The sequence below is a fragment of the Epinephelus fuscoguttatus genome, linkage group LG1, assembly GCF_011397635.1.
Source record: "Epinephelus fuscoguttatus linkage group LG1, E.fuscoguttatus.final_Chr_v1".
Taxonomy (NCBI): Eukaryota; Metazoa; Chordata; class Actinopteri; order Perciformes; family Serranidae; genus Epinephelus; species Epinephelus fuscoguttatus.
The window spans coordinates 7,706,943-7,727,366 of record NC_064752.1 but is presented as its reverse complement, the minus strand read 5'-3'; the positions used below and the strand labels follow the sequence as shown (position 1 = coordinate 7,727,366).

Sequence of the window (20,424 nt, the reverse complement as noted above, 5' to 3'; positions counted from 1 at the left end):
CATCGATATGTGACGAGGTCGGAGTGAGAATGTGTTGTATAATTAAATAAAACAGAACGTATTTTAGACCATGGTTACTGTTGAGAGGAAATATTTGAATAGTATATCCATGTCCCAAAAAAACTCCTACCTCAGCAGTGCAGAATCAAAAGGAATACCTGAATAAAGACATGAAGTGTTCAAACAGTTCATCTCTCTTCTCTCTACATGAACTGTGCAACAGAGACCTTGGAGCCAAATTTAATTTAATGCTTTTCTAAGGTGCTTTCATAGCAATTGAAAAACTCTGTGAATAGAATAATCTATTAAATGTTTCTTTTTCTGAATATCAATATTTCTGTATTATATAGCATTGAGATATCACTTCCCACCATATTTATGAGCTAGACAGTCAATATCTGTGTGCTTATATTCCCTTAACACACCAGTTACTGTGTTGTTGTCCATGCCTGCAGTATTCACCTGGTAGGACAGCCCTATCATTGTGAAGGCCAAGTGGTTGTGAATTCTGGCGTCTACGGAGACAGTCAGAGCTGCTATACCTCTCAGATCGATATTATGTACTTTACTCCTGGGAGGATTTTACAGGAAAAATAAAGAATTTAAGACTCTGCTCTGGCCATTACCACACAGGCGCACCCCACTCCTCTCTCCATTAAGCTCCTACAGACGGGTGATGTTGTGTTCAGCAAGAATGCAGGTTGATTGTGCTTACAAGCACTGTTGTATTGTTATTGATCACATTTGAGAAAGAACATAGAACATTGTTTTGCGAAATCATCTATATTTTTAAGTGTTTTTTTTTTTTTTCCAATTTCAGACAATATATCACATTTTAAAAACACATTCCCCCTCATCTTAATGTTTTTTGGCCATGGCAACATTGCCCATTATAAGGTAGTGAGGGCAAGTGTCAACGAGGACCTTTACACGCTGTGATGCATAAAGAGTAATGATCTTGGGTAATTATGGAGACTTTTTGATCACTGGAGAAACAAAAAACAATGGCTGAATACATTTCTATGATCAAGTCCAAACCTTTAAATGTGACAGTTTGATGTTTTCAGTCTTATCAACATTTTTAAAATATCAAAGTACACTGTGGCTGATAACTAAAGTCCGCTCCTCACACTTAACAAGCCCTATTTTAGCTCAATGTTTATTCAGTAGAGATGGAAATTCGTAGATAATTAACCTCCACATACTCCAGAAGCCCTGAAAGGCAAGGTCATTTTTTTTTGTTCTGCAGGCAATCTCCTGTGTACAAGATATTTATCTCCTTCAGACCTGAAGAAGTGAAGAAGCCTCTTGAATAAGAGCTGAAACGTCTTCAAGAAACTCAGTCATGTCCAGTTGTCTACACTATAGCACTTAGGGTGATCATGACCTGTATGACTGAGAATCTTTTAGGCTGACATATTCATGGTGCGAGTATATGTAATGCATGTGCTAGCCTAATCTGAATTTTATGGTGGTGTCGTATCAGTAACATTAGTGCAAAAAAACTTGAATTCATCTCTCTTTCTCTTGCTCACTCACTCTCTTGCTCAGTAGATTGCATATAGGCACGCATGGGAGCCCAGACAATGTGGGTTCCAAACCCCACTCAGACCAATGGTTTGCAACCAAATGAAACTGGCCGGTCTGAGCTCGACTTAAGCCGGCTGATGGTGTCACCTGCAACTCAGCTGGTCAGATCACCAGGCTGGTTTTAGAACGTAAAGCACGTCATCTGTTTCAACAGCCAGTCGGCTTGTAGTGAAGTCCACTGGTCAAGTCAAAATTACCACAGATGGTGTATTCGCTTGCTCCGTCTGTTTCCGTTCTCACAGCGGGTCGCTGCTGCTGCTCGCTGTATGTGCTCATACTCATTGACAGCTTAGTTGGCGCTGGTTATTTATATTATTGTGGTGTATTTATTATGAGTATAGTCCATCTGATGCTTGTTTTGTTTATGTATTTCGCCTTTTCATCACCACTACAAATGCAACTGTAGCCAGTATCTCACTATCACTATCCTCATTCATATTTTAAGAAGCTACAAATTATATTCAGCTGCAAAATAAACCCGAAAAGCTGCAAGTTAGAACAGAAGTACAGAGAGTTGTTGCATAGAGATGATACACAGTCTCATGTAGTTGCATTGGTGTGAACTGGCAGGTTTTTAGAACGTTGCAGAACGGCACATTGCAAGTAGTTGCCTGTTTCGACTCGTCTCGTCACAAATCTTTGGTCTGAACTGGACTTTATAGTGGACATTTGTTTTGTTAACTGAGAAAGTGAAACTTTTTGTTGCTGAGGCATTCAGATGAACTTTATGTACTTTTTGTATAGTGCACTAAGCAAGTCATTCTGCACGACTTTCTCACTCTTAAAACAGCCTAATTAAGCCAAAAAGTTTATGTATTAAAGATGGGGTAGCGTCTGGTACATAGGAGATAAACTTAGGTTTTAGCCAACATTGCCCACATTTTTTTCTTGACTTTGCCTGTCAGGACTTAAGTCACATGCTGTTATTCCATGTGCTGTAAAAAATTTGAGACAACACATAATTGGATTTATATTTTTAGCTTGAACATTATAATTAGAATCACAGATTTAAATTGCTGTCACCTTGTTCCATATTACCCCAGACTGGCATGTTTATGTTGAGGTGTAGTTAGTGTCAATTGCTGGGACCATAGTGAGATGTTGGAACAAAACCCTGCTAGACATTTCCATTTGAGAAAAGACAAGGACATTACCTGGCCAAGCATGATGTTTAGATACGAGGCCCTCTACTGTTCCAACTGCCTTTTTAGGGACCTGATATGTGCCAAGAAAATAATACCCACACCAGCTGCCAGTACCGGTAGCAAGACAGCAAGATGGATCCATAAATTTTACATACTTATGAGCCACCTGTGAGGTGACAGGGACAATACAATAATAAACGAGGCCAGGGTGTCCTCCATATTGTGTTTGCACCAGTTGTCAATCAATCCTACTTTGCTGTGACTATTTGCTTCGTCTCAACTTTTACCCCCTTGTTACTGACGCAGTCGCATTAGATCACTTCTCCTCTGCACCGGTCAGAAACTTGTCACAGTTCACCTGATTGGCTGAGCGGCTCCTGAGCCGACCAATCGCAATGTTAAATGAAGCTGAACCCGTCGGCAGATGGGGTCCTCCACAGTTACATCATGAACTGTTGAACCCAATCACCACGTAGGCCTGTGAAGTGCGAACAAATGGGGTCACACTGTAATGTGTCAGGTGATACATATTGTGGATCACTCAGGGGAGAAATTGAGGTTTAATACACCTGTGGGGTGATTATCAGGGCAGAGACTACAGGGAAATGTGTGAACTGGTCTCTTGCATGATCGCTCGAGGCTCTCGTGTAACTCTAATGTGCCTGACAGACACAGACAAGCTGATATTCACACATCTGTACACCTCCGCTGATTACAGGACGACAGACTATCAGAACGTGTCCCTCCAAGGTTATTTTCTGATTGTTTTAATGTGATAAAAAACAGTAGACTGCAAATTGTCTCAAAATCAAAAAGTTGTATAGCATGAACCTCAACGTATTCATTTAATTAATTTAGTTAACAATAAAATGAGATTTATTGCCCTTTACTGTCATGTGCCATGTTGTGTAAAAAGCAAAATATAATGAAAGGGTGTTTTTCATCCTGAACCTAGGAGTGACAATGTTTGAAACTGGTCCGGTACTCAGCAAGACCGCTGCAGAAGGCAGCAGCCAAACTGACAGTTGTGCACTGTCAATTTACATCCACATCCATCCAGAGCTTGTTCTTGCCACTGGCATGTTCACATTATTATTTTAAATGTCCGACAACTTATGAAAATGTCCCTATGTGGTAAGACCTTTTTGTTAAGGATTAAGAGCCTTTTTGATTAACCAGAAACAGCCTGAACTTTTTACTGCCAATCCCACCAGACTATATTTGAATAAATAGTGAATTCATATTTGTAAAACACACTTCATTCAAAGTGAAAAGACACAATATAAAACTCGCAAAAAACATTGTAATCCATTCTCCAAGTGTTACAAAAATCACCAACTCTAATTTGGTTGAAATAAACCCTTAATTTACCCAGTTAGATGTGAAAATATGCAGCTCTGTACAGTATATACACTATAATTACTGTTTATTTAAATGGAGTCTGGTGGAATGGCCAGTGATGATTTCAAAAAAGGATCTTACTATTTAACAGAAAGTTCCATCTCAATAGGGATGATTTTAGGGATGCATAATAATATCTGCACGTCATCGGTATCAGCCGTTATTGGCTTTCAAATGAACTATAAGAATCAGCTAACATGCTTTTTTTTTTGGTGGTGGGGGCATTTTTAAGCCTTTAATCAACAGGACAGACAAGCGTGAAAGGGAGAGAGAGAGAGGGAGTGACATGCAGCAAAGGGCCACAGGCTGGACTTGAACCCGGGCCGCTGCGGCAACAGCCTTGTACATGGGGCGCCTGCTCTACCACTAAGCCACCGACGCCCCGGCCAACATGCTTTTACCTTTTTTGAGTATTAATAATAAGAGTATTCATGCATAATACGGTGTTAATACCACTACAGAAGAGACTCGATGATCACTAAAATTAAGTTGAGAAAAAAGTTGATATATCTCGGATATTGGCAAACATCTAATATCATGCATCCCGAATGTTTTTCATTAATTGTCAGACACTTGAATAATAAAACCTGAGCCTGTCAGTGGTGAAAACAAGCACTTTTAAATGGATGTAAATTGACACTGTAAACATGCCCTGGTTAAAATGCACCCTTTTTGGCCACTGCCAGCTGCAGCACTTAATGCTGGACCAAATTAAAGAAACTGTTGTTACCATTGGAAAACATGGGAAAATAGGGTCTAACAAAAAACATCTGGTTTCCCTGTTAAAGTAATACCAGTGTAATAGGAAACTAATCACAGTATAGAGTTATGGGGGCACGCAAAATATAACGCCCCCCAAAATGTATTGGAATCAATTTCTTGATGGCTACATTTCAATATTACATCATCTTTAGGTCATGTTTTTTAGTTTGGATTTACCTTTTTGCCAGAGCACCTATAATAATGTAATATATATAATAACTGTCTTTCACGTCCCAAGACAACATCTTACAACGCTTCGTCAGGCTATAATCGGGCTGATATTGTCTAGTGTGAACCCGGCCTAGTTTATTCTTGAACCAACACCTACAACTGTATACAGCCTAATCAGCTGAAGGATCATGCGACATCTGCCCTTCATCTTCCTTTGGGTATATTCAAAGTGCAGTTGCTCCTAAACAGTTAACCAGGAGTAGACATAAAACACTCAGGATCCATTTATTACCCTGCTTTTCAGCAAGAACCATGCACTATGTGTCGAGAACCCAGTGCTTTCAAAGAGTACAGCACTTAATACTTAACTCCGCCATTAAAATGTCTATTTGATGTCTCATTTCCATTGAAGACATGCAGCGAGAGAAAGCTGCATTTTCTTCTGCATTAAATCGTAGGACGGAGAGTGACAGATATATTTTCTTAAGTTTTTTCTTTTCAGAGATGGTACAGCTTCAAGTTGGGGGATGCTGTCCGTGATTGGGTTACAAAGATGGTGAATGTGTTGTCATTGAAGGCATTCAGGGTTTTTAGAGGAACATCTCGTCACTGCAGCCATTGAGGACTGCAGCAGCTATTACCGAGCGTGCCAAGGTTAGGTGCTTAAGCTGTTAGCTCGGTGAATTCTACTGCCAACCTTGTGTTGTTATTGCAGAGGGGGCGAAGACGAGAGAGACAGGGGATTAAACCGAACTCCCACACAGCAGTATGATTCTATTAATCGGCTGTCTTTGTCTATCAAGGTTATAACAAGAGCCTGCTTGGTTGCATGTCTGTGAAAGAAGCAGGTGCATTTATGTGTAGGATCCCAGGGTCCTGCGCTGGAGGGTTTCTCATCTTTCTCTTACCAGTCCTCTCTTTGTTTTCACTGTCATGTCAGGTTTTGTTTGTCTTAATTTTCCTTCTACCCCTCACCCCTTTTTTCAGCCATTCCTCTTTATCTTTTACATCATTTATCCCACATTTCTTTCCTTCCAAACATTCTTGACTTTTTTAATTTCTTGATGTTTCCTCATTTTCTTTTTTTATTTCTCAGTCTTCTCTCACGTGTACTTTACCTCTAACTTTCTGTGTCCTTTTTTATTCATTTATTCATTATTTTACTTTATGCCTGTTTATATCTCTGCCCTCACTGCCCTACCTAGTGCTTTCAGTTTATATCTCTGGGTTATGTGACCTTGCGTTCATTCATCCTCCCACAGAGGGCAGCGGCTTTATTAATAGTTTTGCTAGACTGCTTTTTCGCTTCTGTCAAATAGAGCGGCATCTATTCGACAGTTGAAAGTGTAACTTGGACTAGAGCTGGAGTGTGACGAACACTTGACACTCTTTCAGTGTTAACCACAAAATGTCGTGTGAAAGTGTTTGCTGGCCTTAAAAGAACGTGTCAAGGTGGCAGGTATTCAGTGGATGTTTTGTTCTGTGACTGCAGGGTGGCTCTGAAGGACGCACCCTGTACTGTACAGTTCAGATGTAAAGCTCAAACTGATTGCTTGGAATGATTCCGTTTTTGTTTTAATAAAATTTTAATTAAATTTTCTGCCAGCTTGCTTAAGACTGAAGTTTCTGTTCCATTCATCTTCATGCGATGTCTCAGTTCCCGACAACACATTCTCACTCCGACCTCGTCATATTATTGATATTTGGTCATGGACTTTTCACATCCAACGTCCAAGGTACCCTGGGTGCGTTGGTTGTTGGTGTTCTGGGACACCGTGTCAAGTTCTGCCTGTTACATGCATTGTCTTCTTTAAAAATACACTTCCTGTTCACAGGAAATTTACCGTTTACATAGGCCTACAGTCTCTTTCAAAATAAACACACTTTTTTTCCCCTTCAACAACAAAGGCAAGTGGTTAGGTGTAAGAAAAAAGAACAGGGTTTGGCTTTATGATCTCATGAGATACGAACACCACTCTACCGGGTGAAAGTTGGTGTTTGTTGGACCCATCCACCACCCCTCCTTCCTGCCCCACTCAGCCCTCTGCCGCCTTAACTTTCATTCTTGTCCCGCTGTATTTCCCTCTGATGCCACCGCTCGCGGTTAAACTATAACAGCAACCAGTCACGTGTCACGCCGATGTGAAAGGAAAGCTTTTTTGTTGTGTCTGATGCCACAAGTCACTGCCCAAGCACCAGATGTCGACGACTTTGGAGTGAGACATTGCTCGTCTCTGAGTCCGACTGAAGATAACAAACACAATGTAATCCCTTGGAACAGCTATTATGGGTAACTGCATAACGATCTACATGTGGGTCAGCTGCCCTGCTTATTCTCTCAGCTACCATTGTAGTGTTAGCTCATAGAGGGTCAAAGAAAATGTATGCATTGCAGGAGGGTCACACATATGGCCATCCTTCTAATTACAGTGCATTTAACTGTTATAATAGCTTTCTCTTACCATATGGAGAGGTGACCATTTTGTGCAGTGCAAAGTTAGCATGACCTCCATACAGGCAGACATAGTACATGTATGACAACAATGCAGATTTGCATACACTGTACATTTCATATATCTCTAAACTCAGTGGTTATGCAGAAGGCATCTGGGTCGTCTGGCCATTACATGGTTGCTCTGTGCAGACATTTGTAGCTGAAATGCACCACTAAACACAAGTCAATAAATCAGTTTTCACTGAACTTCAATAGAAATTCAGCAAAACATGCATAGTTCACAGTTTTGCTGGAAAAGCTAAACTGCTTTGATTTGCACTGCTTACAGCAGCTGGAGAATAGAACTGCACCTTCCAGTCTTTTGTTTGTATTGAATTACAGCAATGTTTCTAGTCAATCAAGGCCCATGCTGTAAATGAATGTGCACTGATTTTGAAACTGCACATGGTTGGGTTTAGGAAAAAATACTCTCTATGTACAGACTCTACATTCAGTGAATGTAGAGTCTGTAGGCAAACCCTGGAGATCTTGCCAAGATCTCCAACTTGATCTCTCCTGGAGATCAAGTTGGAAACAGAAATTCACCTCGTCCGCCCAAATCAAACCGGAATGCCAAAAAATCGGGGGTCTGCCCCCAGAGGCTGTATCGCCGTCTGCCGGAAGTCAGACGCCGAATATAGCCGATGGGTTCGGAGAATGAGGAAAAAGGAACAGGATTTGGCTTTATAATCTTACGGGACATGAACACCGCTCTCCTGGGTGAAAGTCAGTGTTTGTTGGACCCATCCACCATTCATTCCCCACACCCCACTTGGACTCCGCCATGATTCCCTCTGACGCCACCAGGCGCTGCTAAACTATAACGGCAGTCAGCTGTTGAAAAAGCAGACAACTAAACTCGGCCCATCGTACAAGTGCATACTAGTCTCATGCACAGAGGAAAATGTTGGCATTGTACATTTTTGCAAACCACAGATAAGTTAAATATTTATCTTTTTATACATAGCATATCAACAATTCTACAGTTTCGTAGTACATGAGCTGAAATTCCTCTCTGGCGATTGGGTTGTGTGTACAGGTATGTCCGACACCCACAGTTATTGTGCACCAGAAAGAATAAAAAGATGTCTTGTATCTTTATAATACATTGACTTGAGATAACTATAAAAAGCAAAGCGTACGTATCATCAGACTGTTATTGAAATGAAGAAGCCTAAGCAGCAAGCAGGAAGCAGAGCACAGCCCCTTTCTGCATTCAGAGGTGATTTTACCTTGCCCTCCTTTATCTTCACTGGCTGCTCCTCTCTCATTCAGTCTATAGACAGTCACCTCTGGCCTCTACATCAACCCATACACTGATAGCAGCTCTCTTACCTGCGTGAATATGTGTTGTCTTTTTGTAAACTCCACACTGCGCATCAACCTTGCGTTCACCTTGTCAAGAGTGGTTTCCTATCCACTGTGTTTGTTCGTTTGTTTGCTAGCGTATTTAATTCTCTATGTGCATGTGTGGAATTGAAATCTTGAGGGCTTTGTATAACTTTGTTTGTCCTTGGGTGGTTTTGAATGTTTATATATCCTGGAATGAGGTTGGAAGTTGTTCAAAAAAAAAAAAAAAAAAAAAAGGTGTAGCTTTGGAATTGTTAGCATTCTTTTTTTTATTTATTCATTTTTTTTTTAATGTATTTATATTTTAATTTATTTACCCTAAGGATAGATTATTGATAACATTTTAGGGGCTACAAGATTATTATTATTATTACTATTATTTTTTTTAATGCATGCATATTAATGTCACCTGCATGGTCCTCCACATGGCTGTGTTTCCCTGAAGACAAGACATTAATCTAGTTAGTCTTCACAATTTTAAAGTCTGAGTTGCATTTTGAACAATCTCTTTCTGTCTGTTCCTGGATATATACCTTGTTTTGTATGTGTGTGTGTGTGTGTGTGTGTGTGTGTGTGTGTTGTTTAACATGCGATTAATGTTTTCATCCCCCTGCATGATGTTTGAGTTGTGTTTGGTTCTTTACGTATGGATGAACAGAGTATCTTCACCTTGGGATCAAGTGGGAGCAGTATGTCTTTGTTGTGTTTATGTTTTGTGAGCGCACCTGAGAAAGCGAGGGTTTACCAAGGATGGCCATCAAGGATCAACCATCTTCTGTGTATGAGTGTGTGTGTATATGTATACGTGTCTGTGTATGCATGAGTGTCTGATTGTGTTCATGTGTGTGTCCATGTGTGCATGCACCTGTGTGGTTCTGTCACTGTGCCTGACTATTTATATATGTTTGCCTACCGATGTGACTATGTGCATACCTGTGTGTGTTTGTGTCTGTGTCTGCGTGTGTGTATGTGTGTGTGTGTAGGTGCGTCCACCCAGGACTCAGATGCGATGGAGCCAGAGAAACAAGTCGACAGCACGGTGAAAATGGCAGGCGTGATTGCAGGGATCCTCATGTTCATCATCATCCTCCTCGGTGTCGTCCTCACCTTCAAACGCAGGTAGGTAATAAACACGACATCAGGAAGGTGCCGTCTACAGCATCTTAATAATAATAATAATGATAATAATAATAAATCATCAACACATCCATGTTGTGCCTTTACTGCAACTCCCTCAATCCAAAGATGAGAGTTTGTAGCCTTCAGCAGCTACGTTTGCTGTTGATCAAAATGTAAAATATGACAAGTTGATCTTACTTAAAAAAAAAAAAAAGTTATGCTTACTTCGCACCCAAGTCAACACTTATGCCTCACGAAATAATCAGTGAAAAATATACAAACTAAATCCTGACTTTGCCCAAGAGTTCAGCAGAGCTCCATTTATCACAAATACCAATATCATGCTTTAGTCAACTTACAAACTAAAAGGAACATTCTGTTAAACTATACAGTATATCTGTATTCTGCTGGTTTCAAACTGGGTCATCCCAGTGTTCCCCGGGTCCTATATTCCCCCTTATGTTCATGTTCTGCAACCAGGGGAACATAGGACCCTTTTTTCCAGAAAAAGAGGTCCTATGTTCCCCAGTTGCAGAACATAGGGAGGAGTATAACACCCTTTTTCGGAAAAAGGGTCCTATGGGGGTCATCCCTATGTTTCCCGGGTTCTATGTTTCCCGGGTTCTGTGTTCCCCACTTACCACCCAAAAAGGTTCTATGTTTCCCAGTTGCAGAACATAGGGAGGAGTATAACACCCTTTTTCGGAAAAAGGGTCCTATGGGGGTCATCCCTATGTTTCCCGGGTTCTATGTTTCCCGGGTTCTGTGTTCCCCACTTACCACCCAAAAAGGTTCTATGTTTCCCGGGTTCTATGTTCCCCGCTCAGCTGAAGGGGTTCTATGTTTCCCGCTTGGTTGAGCAGGGAACATAGAACCCAGGAAACATAGAACCTTTTTTGTGTAAGCGGGGAACATAGAACCAGGGAAACAGAGATACGCTCCCGTCCTATGACCCTTTTTCAGAGAAAGGGTCCGATGCCCCTGTGTTCTGCACCCGGGGAACATGGGACCCTTTTTCCAAAAAGTGGAGAGTCCTATGTTCCCCGGGTGCAGAACATAGGGGGGAACACAGGACCCTTTTTCGGAAAACAGGTCCTATGTTCCCCCGTGTTTTGCACCTGGGAAACATAGGACCCTTTTTCGGAAAAATGAAGAACATAGGACCCTTTTTCCGAAAAAGGGTCCTATGTTCCCCGGTATGTTCTGCACCAGGGGAACATAGGAACCTTTTTCGGAAAAACGGTAACTGGCTGCGTATCACGCCGACATTACAGGATGGCTTTTTTCGTTGGTGTCTGACACCACAAGTCACTGCCCACGCGCCGGATTTCAACGACTTTGGAGTGAGACCAAGTTGCTTTAACAAGTTAACGAAACAGAGCTGGCAGATATTCTAACTACACCATATGCTCAATCTTCCCTCTCATCAAGTTAAGTCAGACTAACTTGGTTCACTTAAACTGTTAACACTTAGAAAGAATGACTTGTCATTTTTAAGTTGTAACAATGTCACAAAATTAAATACAAGAAAATTTTAAGTAAACAAAACTTAAGATTGGTAGTTACCCTTTCTCAAGGCAATCCGTGTCCTAGATTTCTCTTAAGTTATATCAACTTGTCAGATTTTACAGTTCAACAATCTTTGTCATTTTGTAAGCATTTGGACAACTGCATGTGTTGATGAATAAAATACAACATTTAGCATCTTTAAACCACATGACTGAATGGATTGAAAGACAGATTTATGGATAGACCTCAGAGTGTAAATTTAACGTGTCCTCATAGCTGATATGCAGGTAGAAATTAATATGCATGGGCAGATAGATGTTCAGTTTGGTCAGAACATATGCTCAATTTTACATTTTTATGGACAGTTTATGTCTTGGGGTGAAGGGGGATTCAGTTTAATAAGGTAGATTGAATCTGAATTTTAAATGTTTTAACATGTAATTTCAGTGTCACTCAACGAAAATCCTTTTTAGAGATTAGCATTTTATCAGACATTGCGGGTTACACACTGTTATGATTGTGAAGGCCACAAACTTTTATTTTATTTCTTAAGGCCATATGAAAGGTCAGAATTATGTATTAAGATGTACTTAATCCTCTCTAACCCTCAAAGGCAAAAGTAAAAAACAAAGATAGAGGTTCCCAGAGTTTAGATATTTGTCACCCAGATGAATTGTATGATGTTTTTTTCCCAGACATTCACAGTTTTCTGGGTCTTTGTTAACATGCACACTGGCTTGCCACCATCACCTGCCTTTCTTTCCTTTACTTCTACTTTTCTAATTCCCTTTTCACTTCATCCGTTCATCCATCCCTCTCTGCCTCACTTGCATAATGCTTACACATTTTGTTTTGCTAGGACTCGCATTTGTTTGATTTACTTTTTGTCATTTTTTTATGTTTGTGTCTGTTTTTTACTTCACAATTAAAGCTTATCCAAAAACTGCTGAAAAATACTAATGAGGACGATTCTTGCAAATAGAAAATCAACACAACACAATTCATGCAAACACATTCCAGCAACCACACTGTGGCACTTTATGTGATGTTAGTAATTGAAGCACATATGCACTACAAAACTGAGACTTGAGCCGCAGGGAGGTGGAGGAGCAGGCATGAGGATTACTCCATCTGATTGCCCACGGCGTTAAATCCTTTCATACAAGCAAATATCAAAACAAATAATGGTGTAGACTGGAAACAGCAGGGTTGTTTTCAGAGGGACGACACAAATATTGATGGTGGTTTGATCCTCTGAAAATCTGTAGTGCCGTTATTTTTGAAAGAAATGATGCCGACTCTTTGTACATGTTAATGTTTAGAAGAGATTTATTGTGAGTGTGAAATTCTTTGTGTCTCTAGATTGCCTGAATGTGTCTGTCACGCTTGAACAAAGTCTTAATTGTAACCAAGGTGGAGGCTGGACTTGCAGTTACAGTATCACAGTCATGCTACGTCCACTAATTAGCAGAGCGCCAGGACAGTTGGGTTAAGGTCAGGTTTATTGCTTTATACTGCAATCATTAGGTTTTTTATGTTAGGTCTTTTAAATTCCCACATGGTCCAGTCATATAGGTTTTGATTTATTTTGACAAGGTGCAGCTCTAAACAGAGTTTTGTGTTTGTTTTTCTGCGGCTAAGTGACCAATGAAATCTTGCCAACTAATGACCCCTCTGGTCGACTGACGTTTGGTCGGCTATTAGGGGTCAGCCCTAGTGATTTTTAACAAGAGAAAGTGCTGCACAGTCTATACTTGTCTGAAAGTACAATGCTACATGTAGCTACATGCTAACATCAGGGAAACATCAACTTGGTCACTGAGACGGACACTAAAATGGAGCATCTCAGATAAAACATGACAACAGGTGTTCTAGCATCGACAGTATGAGGAAAACAAAGTGTTTTTTGACATCAAAGCATGTGCAGCAGAAACACCAAAATACAAGTATGAACCTGAAAACGAGCATCATAGGTCCGCTGTTAATATTTTATGTAAAAGTAAAAGCACTTCTCTCAGGATCTGACAATGTGAAAAGTACTTGACCAACCCGAATTTCTTGAACTTAAACTACTCAAAAGAAAAGCCTACTAGCTAATATCGGCTCATAAGCTGCTAACATTTGACAGCTGTCCAGTTCAGATATCGAGAGACATCCTCAAAAATAGCTTTTATTTTCCCTTTTTGGGTTGCTGTATGAAGTTGCCTGCCAGCAGAGATAGGAAAAGGCACATAAACCAGGAGCAGGGGAAAAAATACAAACATTTTTTTTGACATGGAACATTTGTTTTAATATCACGATCTGGGGACACATTATCTACATTATATACACTTTACAAATCAGGGTTTGGATGAATGAATGAATCCAATTCGCATAGCATATCCATGCCCACATGTTACACGAAAAACAAGGACTGGTTGCACAAAACCCCTCAAACTTTCTCCTCAAGTATGACACTTAAGGCTTAACTTCTTCTTAGCTGAGGGATTTTCACAGTTGCCCAGAATCCCTTAAAAAGTTTCCTTTAGGGAAAAATGTTAACTTATTTTCAGTGTTGAAAGCGACGTAAGAGCAATAAAGTTTCCAAGGAGATTATTTGTTTGCTTGGACTCGGGCTTGTGATACCTGTTATTGTCTCACAGAGTTGGGTTGTGGTTAGACAGTGAAAAAATGGCAGATGAACAAAAGACTAGAAAACCATACTGGTCAGAGGAGGAAAAGATTAAACATATGGAGGAATACAATCATAGAAAGCGCATAATACAAAGTAAATTTGATCCCCAAATGCTAGAAAATAGAAAACAGTTGTAGGAAGAAACTGCAATGAAAATAAATTCAGGCAAATCTAAAGTGTAAAATCCACTGGGTTCTTCTTCTTCCCGTCGCAGAACACTCTTCTCTGGGTTTGTTAGTTTTTTTTTCATTTATCACCATAAACTCGATCGTGTTGCAGTCAAATAGAGTCAAAGGTTTTTTTGTTTGTTTTTTTTTATCTTGTTTTGGTTGCTAAGGTCTTTTGTGCAACAGTCTAGGGCTACCTTAAGTATGAGACGAGGAGGAAACCATAAATACTTAAGTGAACATTTTAAGGAAACCTCAATGAGAAAACTTAAGGATTTTTTGTGCAACTACTTTTATTATGAGGAAACCTTAACTCAGACTTCCTCTACTACCTGGAAAGGAAAGTAGTAGGTAGTGGTAGTTAGGAAAAACTTAACTGAAGTTATTTTTATACAACAGGACTTAATTTATATTCTGTAATGTCTTGAAGTCTTGCTGGAAGAAAGGCACTACACTGTGTGCACTCACGCAGCACAACACTGAAAATGTTTGCAACGAGGATACAATGAACTGTCCAACATACATGTACTCTACATCTCTCTGCAGCGCCACATAGGAAAAAACGTGCAAAAGTGATATGACGTACCACCCACACAGAGGCCATGCATGTGACACCACTGCTACATGATATATATAGTATATAAAACCACATACAAGAAGTGCGATTAAAATCCAAGTGTATTGTTTTTTCTTGTTCCACATACACACAAAGCACTTGGGCCTCGTCATACACTACAAGAGGAACATAAAACTCCATGCACTGACAGAAACACAGTGAGGGAACCTGGCAGATACCTTATTGCTAGTCCGTATACAACATGACATCCATTTAAAGTGAGCAGAAGAGGATGGGGAGTCTGAGAGGGCAAAGGGTCAGGTGGCAATGCTAATCAGAGGCTAACAGAGAATATCTCAAACACCAGGAGGATAAAAATCTATCGGAGCCAGAGGAGGAAAATGTCAGGAGTGACAAAATGCCGGAGAAAACAAGGTATAAGTCCATATATAGGTGCAGACTTCAGAGGATACAGAGTACAGGGGAGAAGAGGAACGGGAGGCAAAAGGAAAAAGAGGGGGAGGAAGAAAGTAAATGTAGGAGGTTTGAAAAATATGAAAACAAGCCAGCACTGGTTAACCTAGGGGTCAAATGGATATGCTAATCAGATGCTAACCAGGCTAACAGGGCATAATATACATAAAAAGGACAATTAGAGGGCAAACACCACCACAGTGGATGTCGGAGAAAGAGGAATAAAAGACCAACGATGCAGAAGAAGAGGGAAAAAAAGAAGGAAGCTGCTGAAATGCTGCTCAGATGTTCTCATGAACTCGAGCCAACTCAGGTCATCTTTCAGGGTTAAAGATCCCGCACAGGTCAGAAGGAGTCATGGAGCACCTATCAAAGTATGACAGACAAGCCAAACAGATATGGAGATGGTCATGGATTGGGGACGATATGAAATCCAATCTAGGAAAGAGAGAGAGGACGGAGAGAAGGAAGGAAAAATTGCACACGCAGGAAAGAAAAATGCAGCAGAAATTAATAGAAATACCATAAAGGTAAATAATAAATGATTCCACGAGATAGTGAAGAGTCTTGGAGACAGAAGAGAGAGAAAGACTCGATAAAAGCAAGGCAGACAAATAGATTCGGACAGTGGGAGGTTAACATATCATAGACCGTTTTCTGAGGTCATCTATATTTCATCGCACACACACTTTAGCCAGACGTCCGGGTCACAGAGAAAAAGTGTTTTTTAAATAGAAAGTGTTTTACATGCCTCTCAGAGCCTATAAATTATTCTGTGACAAAACTTTGTCAGGAACTGAGCACGCACAACTGTCCAATTAATCTTTCAAAGCGCCGCTACACATGTTCCAAATGGACTGTATTTTTCAGGAGAAGGCAAGGGATGTTGCTAATAACGTAATGTAAAAGTGAATAACGCAGGACATGGCTGAGGTCTTAATGGGGATTCGATGTTTCTAAAGCCAGGTGGCCCCGAGGGCTCAAACAACCAGCACCGGAAGATACACTTTTCATAAAAAGGTTGAGAGGAGAATGGATGAATATTTAATGTTCGTGAAGCTCCCTAAACACTGGCAGGTTTTTGTGTGTGTGTGATTCCAGAGCAGCAGACCTCGACTAAGTAACTGAAAAAAAGGTGACATCTCTGGAACTGCAAATTGATGGAAAAATATTTTATTTCAACTTTTTTTTTTTTTAAACCTCTATTTCCTTTCATCCAAGCTCTTTAAAATTCTAACCCTGCAGACATCTTTTGTGATTTTATTTTATTTGAAGCTTTCATACTGCTTTCATGTCCAGGTCAGCTTAAAAAAGAGGCTCAACCTTGATGGGCCCACCTGGCTCCATAGCTTAAATAAAAACAAATGAAATCAACAGCTCAAAGAAAAAGCACAAAAATGAGAATCTGTGGGCAAACAAGCAATTAAAAAACTAAATATAAGCTAGATAAGTATATAGATGGCGCTATGAGGGCCAAATCTAATGCAGAGCCTCTGCTGCTGGCCATCTGCCCTTTCACATTAGCTGCTATACTCCATCCTTAAAGATGCATTTGTGCGGAAATGTCTGAATTATTAATTCCAAACTTCACCCAGAGGGCTTCTGTGTATTTTACAGGTCTTGACAAGCAAGGTGGGGTCATTCAGGCAGTGTTGAAGCCCTCCCTTTGTTTCAGTGTTTAATTACAGTATGCATGTGCAAACTGGCTTGAGTTTATAGTGATGTCAAAGTATAGACGCTTTATTAATAGAAGAAAATGCTGATTTCACTTTATAATGCGCTAACACCCAATAACACCTGGCTTTTTAATGTTATGGTAAAGGCTACATTTAGCATTCACGCCCAGGTCAGATGACTCTGCAGTAATCATGGGTATATATATCGGCTCAGGCTCTGATTGGCATTGATAACACAACACCCAGGTGAAAGCACTAATTTTAGCCCCTTACCTGGTGAGATATACCGTCTGTCTCCCCCCAAGCAGCACTCAAACATCGATACAAGTTAGTCTGCACCAAGCTCGAAAGAGAGACTGAATAAGTAAGAGATATACAGGAAGCAGTAACCACCGTAACATTTGCACAGGCCTCCATGCTGCTCTCTACTGTTTACTAACCTGCTTCCCGCCCTGCCCGTTATGTCGAACATGACACACCAAAAAAATCCACACAGTTTGAGTGGTAGGACCAGGAACTAAGTGCAAGAACTCACCCACAAGAACTCATTTCCTGTCTCATGTTCACACATTTTATCTCACTCTTTTTAGTCAAGTGAGAAATTCTACGAAACTAATTGCCCCACTGGGGACAAATAAAGCAATTGATTGATAAGTGAAGAAGGAGAAGGAGACACTATTTAAAGACAGTTTGTGTTGCAAGAAATTATCCTGCATATTGTACTACTGACAAATAGTGACTGTCAGAGTACGATTAAATCCTGTATTCAAGAGCATCGTTCGAAGCTGCTAATTCCAGAGTTTGCGGGTAAACGAATAGAGTGCCACAAGAATGAGTCCTTAAACCCAAAAATGAGTCAGCAATTTTGTTAACAGTTCCCTCATCTTGAAGTTAATGGGTTTTTTGAATGGGGTTTGGTTAGATGTCTGAAACACAAGCTTAAGAGATTATTACGCTTTGTTTTACAACATAAAATGCCCCAGTCGTGACTTTTTAAGCTAAATGAAACTACAGAGTGTCATCACACTGAACACGCCTTGTTGTGGTGGTGACGCTGAAGTCATGCAAATGTGTAGTTTGTTGATAGCCTAATGTTAGCTTTTTACTTTTGGCGATTTCATTTACACTTAAAAAAAATCACAAAAGTCATGTTCATTTGTTCATTTTCTGCAATGATCCAAAACACCATGGAAAAAATCTCAACACTTTTTGTTGAGGGATTCAGGGCGACGCCAACTGGGCTAGCCGACAAAAAAAACCTTATAGTATTACTCTCAAACAAGGGACTGTTATTCGACCAAGTACTACTGCCTGGTAACTACATTTAGACTGATCAGAGTATTGAGTTAGAGAAGAGTACAGAGCAGGAACTGAGGTTCTTTGTCACTTTAGTTCAGGAAGAATCACTCCTCCTGTACCTCAGTTAAACTCTGACTGTTCAAAGGTTCTAAGAAAGAATTAACTGAAGGCTTAGTAACATTGAAATAACTCCATACTTGGTTAGCCAGCGGATTGATTGGTCAGCTTTGAGGCAATGGCACAGAAACCCCGCCCCCTCTTACATGTAAGGAATCATGACGTCACGTAGAGACGGAGGTGTTATCTGAATAGCAACAGGCCTGCTGCAGGCTACTGATGCTGCGAGACAAAGGATTAGTCCCCAACAAAGCTGGGTCCTGACCACACACACACACACACACACACACACACACACACACACACAAGCATACAGCTAACAATGTGCTCACACAAGTACAGCTGCAGTACAAACAGTCAAAGATGTATACACAAAGGCTAATCTGTGCTGAGTCACCGTCATAGAGACACACACATACACATGAATCCAATATGTGCAGCCAGCGACACATAAACACACAGAGGCAAATCTGAAGCACAGAATATGTGATGTTGTTGAGGTGATTGTAGTTTAGAGGATCAGCTGTGTGTCAGTCTGTGTTATGTGTGTCTTTCTGAACGCCTTTTTTTTTTTTTTGCTCGTGTAGTAGATATGAAATGTCATGTGTCAAGTGAGTGCCATATCACCATCTGTATGCGTGTGTGTTTGTGTGTGCTGATGGCCTGATACTCCTCCTTAGGCATTTGAAGCCAATATTGACAGGGGTAGAGCCATGGATTGTTACACACATGGACACACACACAGATTGAGACAGAGGGACAACTCCAGATGGGTCTGTGGAAAAAGATGGTCGCAAACACAGACAAACTGCTCTCGGACGAGCACAGACCAAAATATGTCACTCACATCTCTGACTCCTCGGTGTCCTTGATAGCAACACTTCCTTTGAAGCTACCAAGGGTTCAGACTAATTCACAACATTCCTCAATTATGTTTTTACGCATACAACTCCATTTTTTCTCAGCATTACATGAGCCGAGACATTTCCCTGCAAAATCTGAGTCCTTGTCTGCTCAAAACATTTCACCAGCTGGTCCTAAACAGCAAAACTACAGAGGTGTGAGAGGCAAGGTGAATGAAAATAAATAAAAAACTGAAGACAATGTTTATCTGCTACATATGAGATATTATCTCCTAGGTAGGGGAGGATACCACTGATATAGGAGATAAACTTTTACGCTTGATTAGTCTGTTCTGAGTGTAGAAAAGCCTTGCAGAATGAAGTGCTTAGTGCACAATACAAAGAGTGCTTGAATGGTCTAATAGAAAGTATGTCATTGGTTTCTTTGAACATTTTGTTTTAGTTTAACAAGTCTACACACATAGACACAGAATCATGCTTTTGTATAAATTGTTGCTGCCAAATCGTACATCCATTGATTTCTGCATTCAGGCTGATTCATTCCAGCTTCCCAATCACTCTCCTCCTCTGCGACATGTAGCTCCTCACATCTTAACAACAGCAACGGTGACAATAACAAGCAAACATCCCATGGTTACATCTGATTATTTTTTCCTTCCCCATAAACATCCTGTTGCTTTTCTTGAATCCAACCTTGATAAATAAGTAAATCAATACTCAATTCCCATTGTTCTGAAAGAAGAATGAAAATCAGTGTTGCAATTATAAACTTGTGTCTCCAAATGAATTGGCAGGAAAATTAAACGCGTCACTTTGTTAAACAGAAAACAGTTTGAGAATGGAATTAATTGGAGAGCTCCTCACAACTGGAGATACACTCGGCATTCAACTGTTAACTTTGGCAGAACGGATTCACTGGTTCTTTCTCTGAAGTCTGTTCAACTGCCTGCAACATTTGAGACAGTAGAGTCACTGTTTCACCATCATCAGTGATGACAGGATGTCTCCAGATTCAAAGACATACTCCAGGGGTGAAATGGATTTTCCCTCCTCAATA

The 20,424-nt window shown here is 40.4% G+C and overlaps 1 protein-coding gene across 5 annotated transcripts in view; it reads left to right on the top strand.

The window, feature by feature from the left end:
- ptprt (protein tyrosine phosphatase receptor type T) overlaps positions 1-20,424 on the top strand; it is a 561,846-nt gene that overhangs the window by 370,959 nt on the left and 170,463 nt on the right. For all 5 annotated transcript variants that reach the window (XM_049597546.1, XM_049597460.1, XM_049597372.1 and 2 more), the window contains one exon: positions 9,897-10,032. In XM_049597546.1, the coding sequence (XP_049453503.1) occupies positions 9,897-10,032 (136 nt within the window). The remainder of the gene's footprint in view (positions 1-9,896; positions 10,033-20,424) is intronic.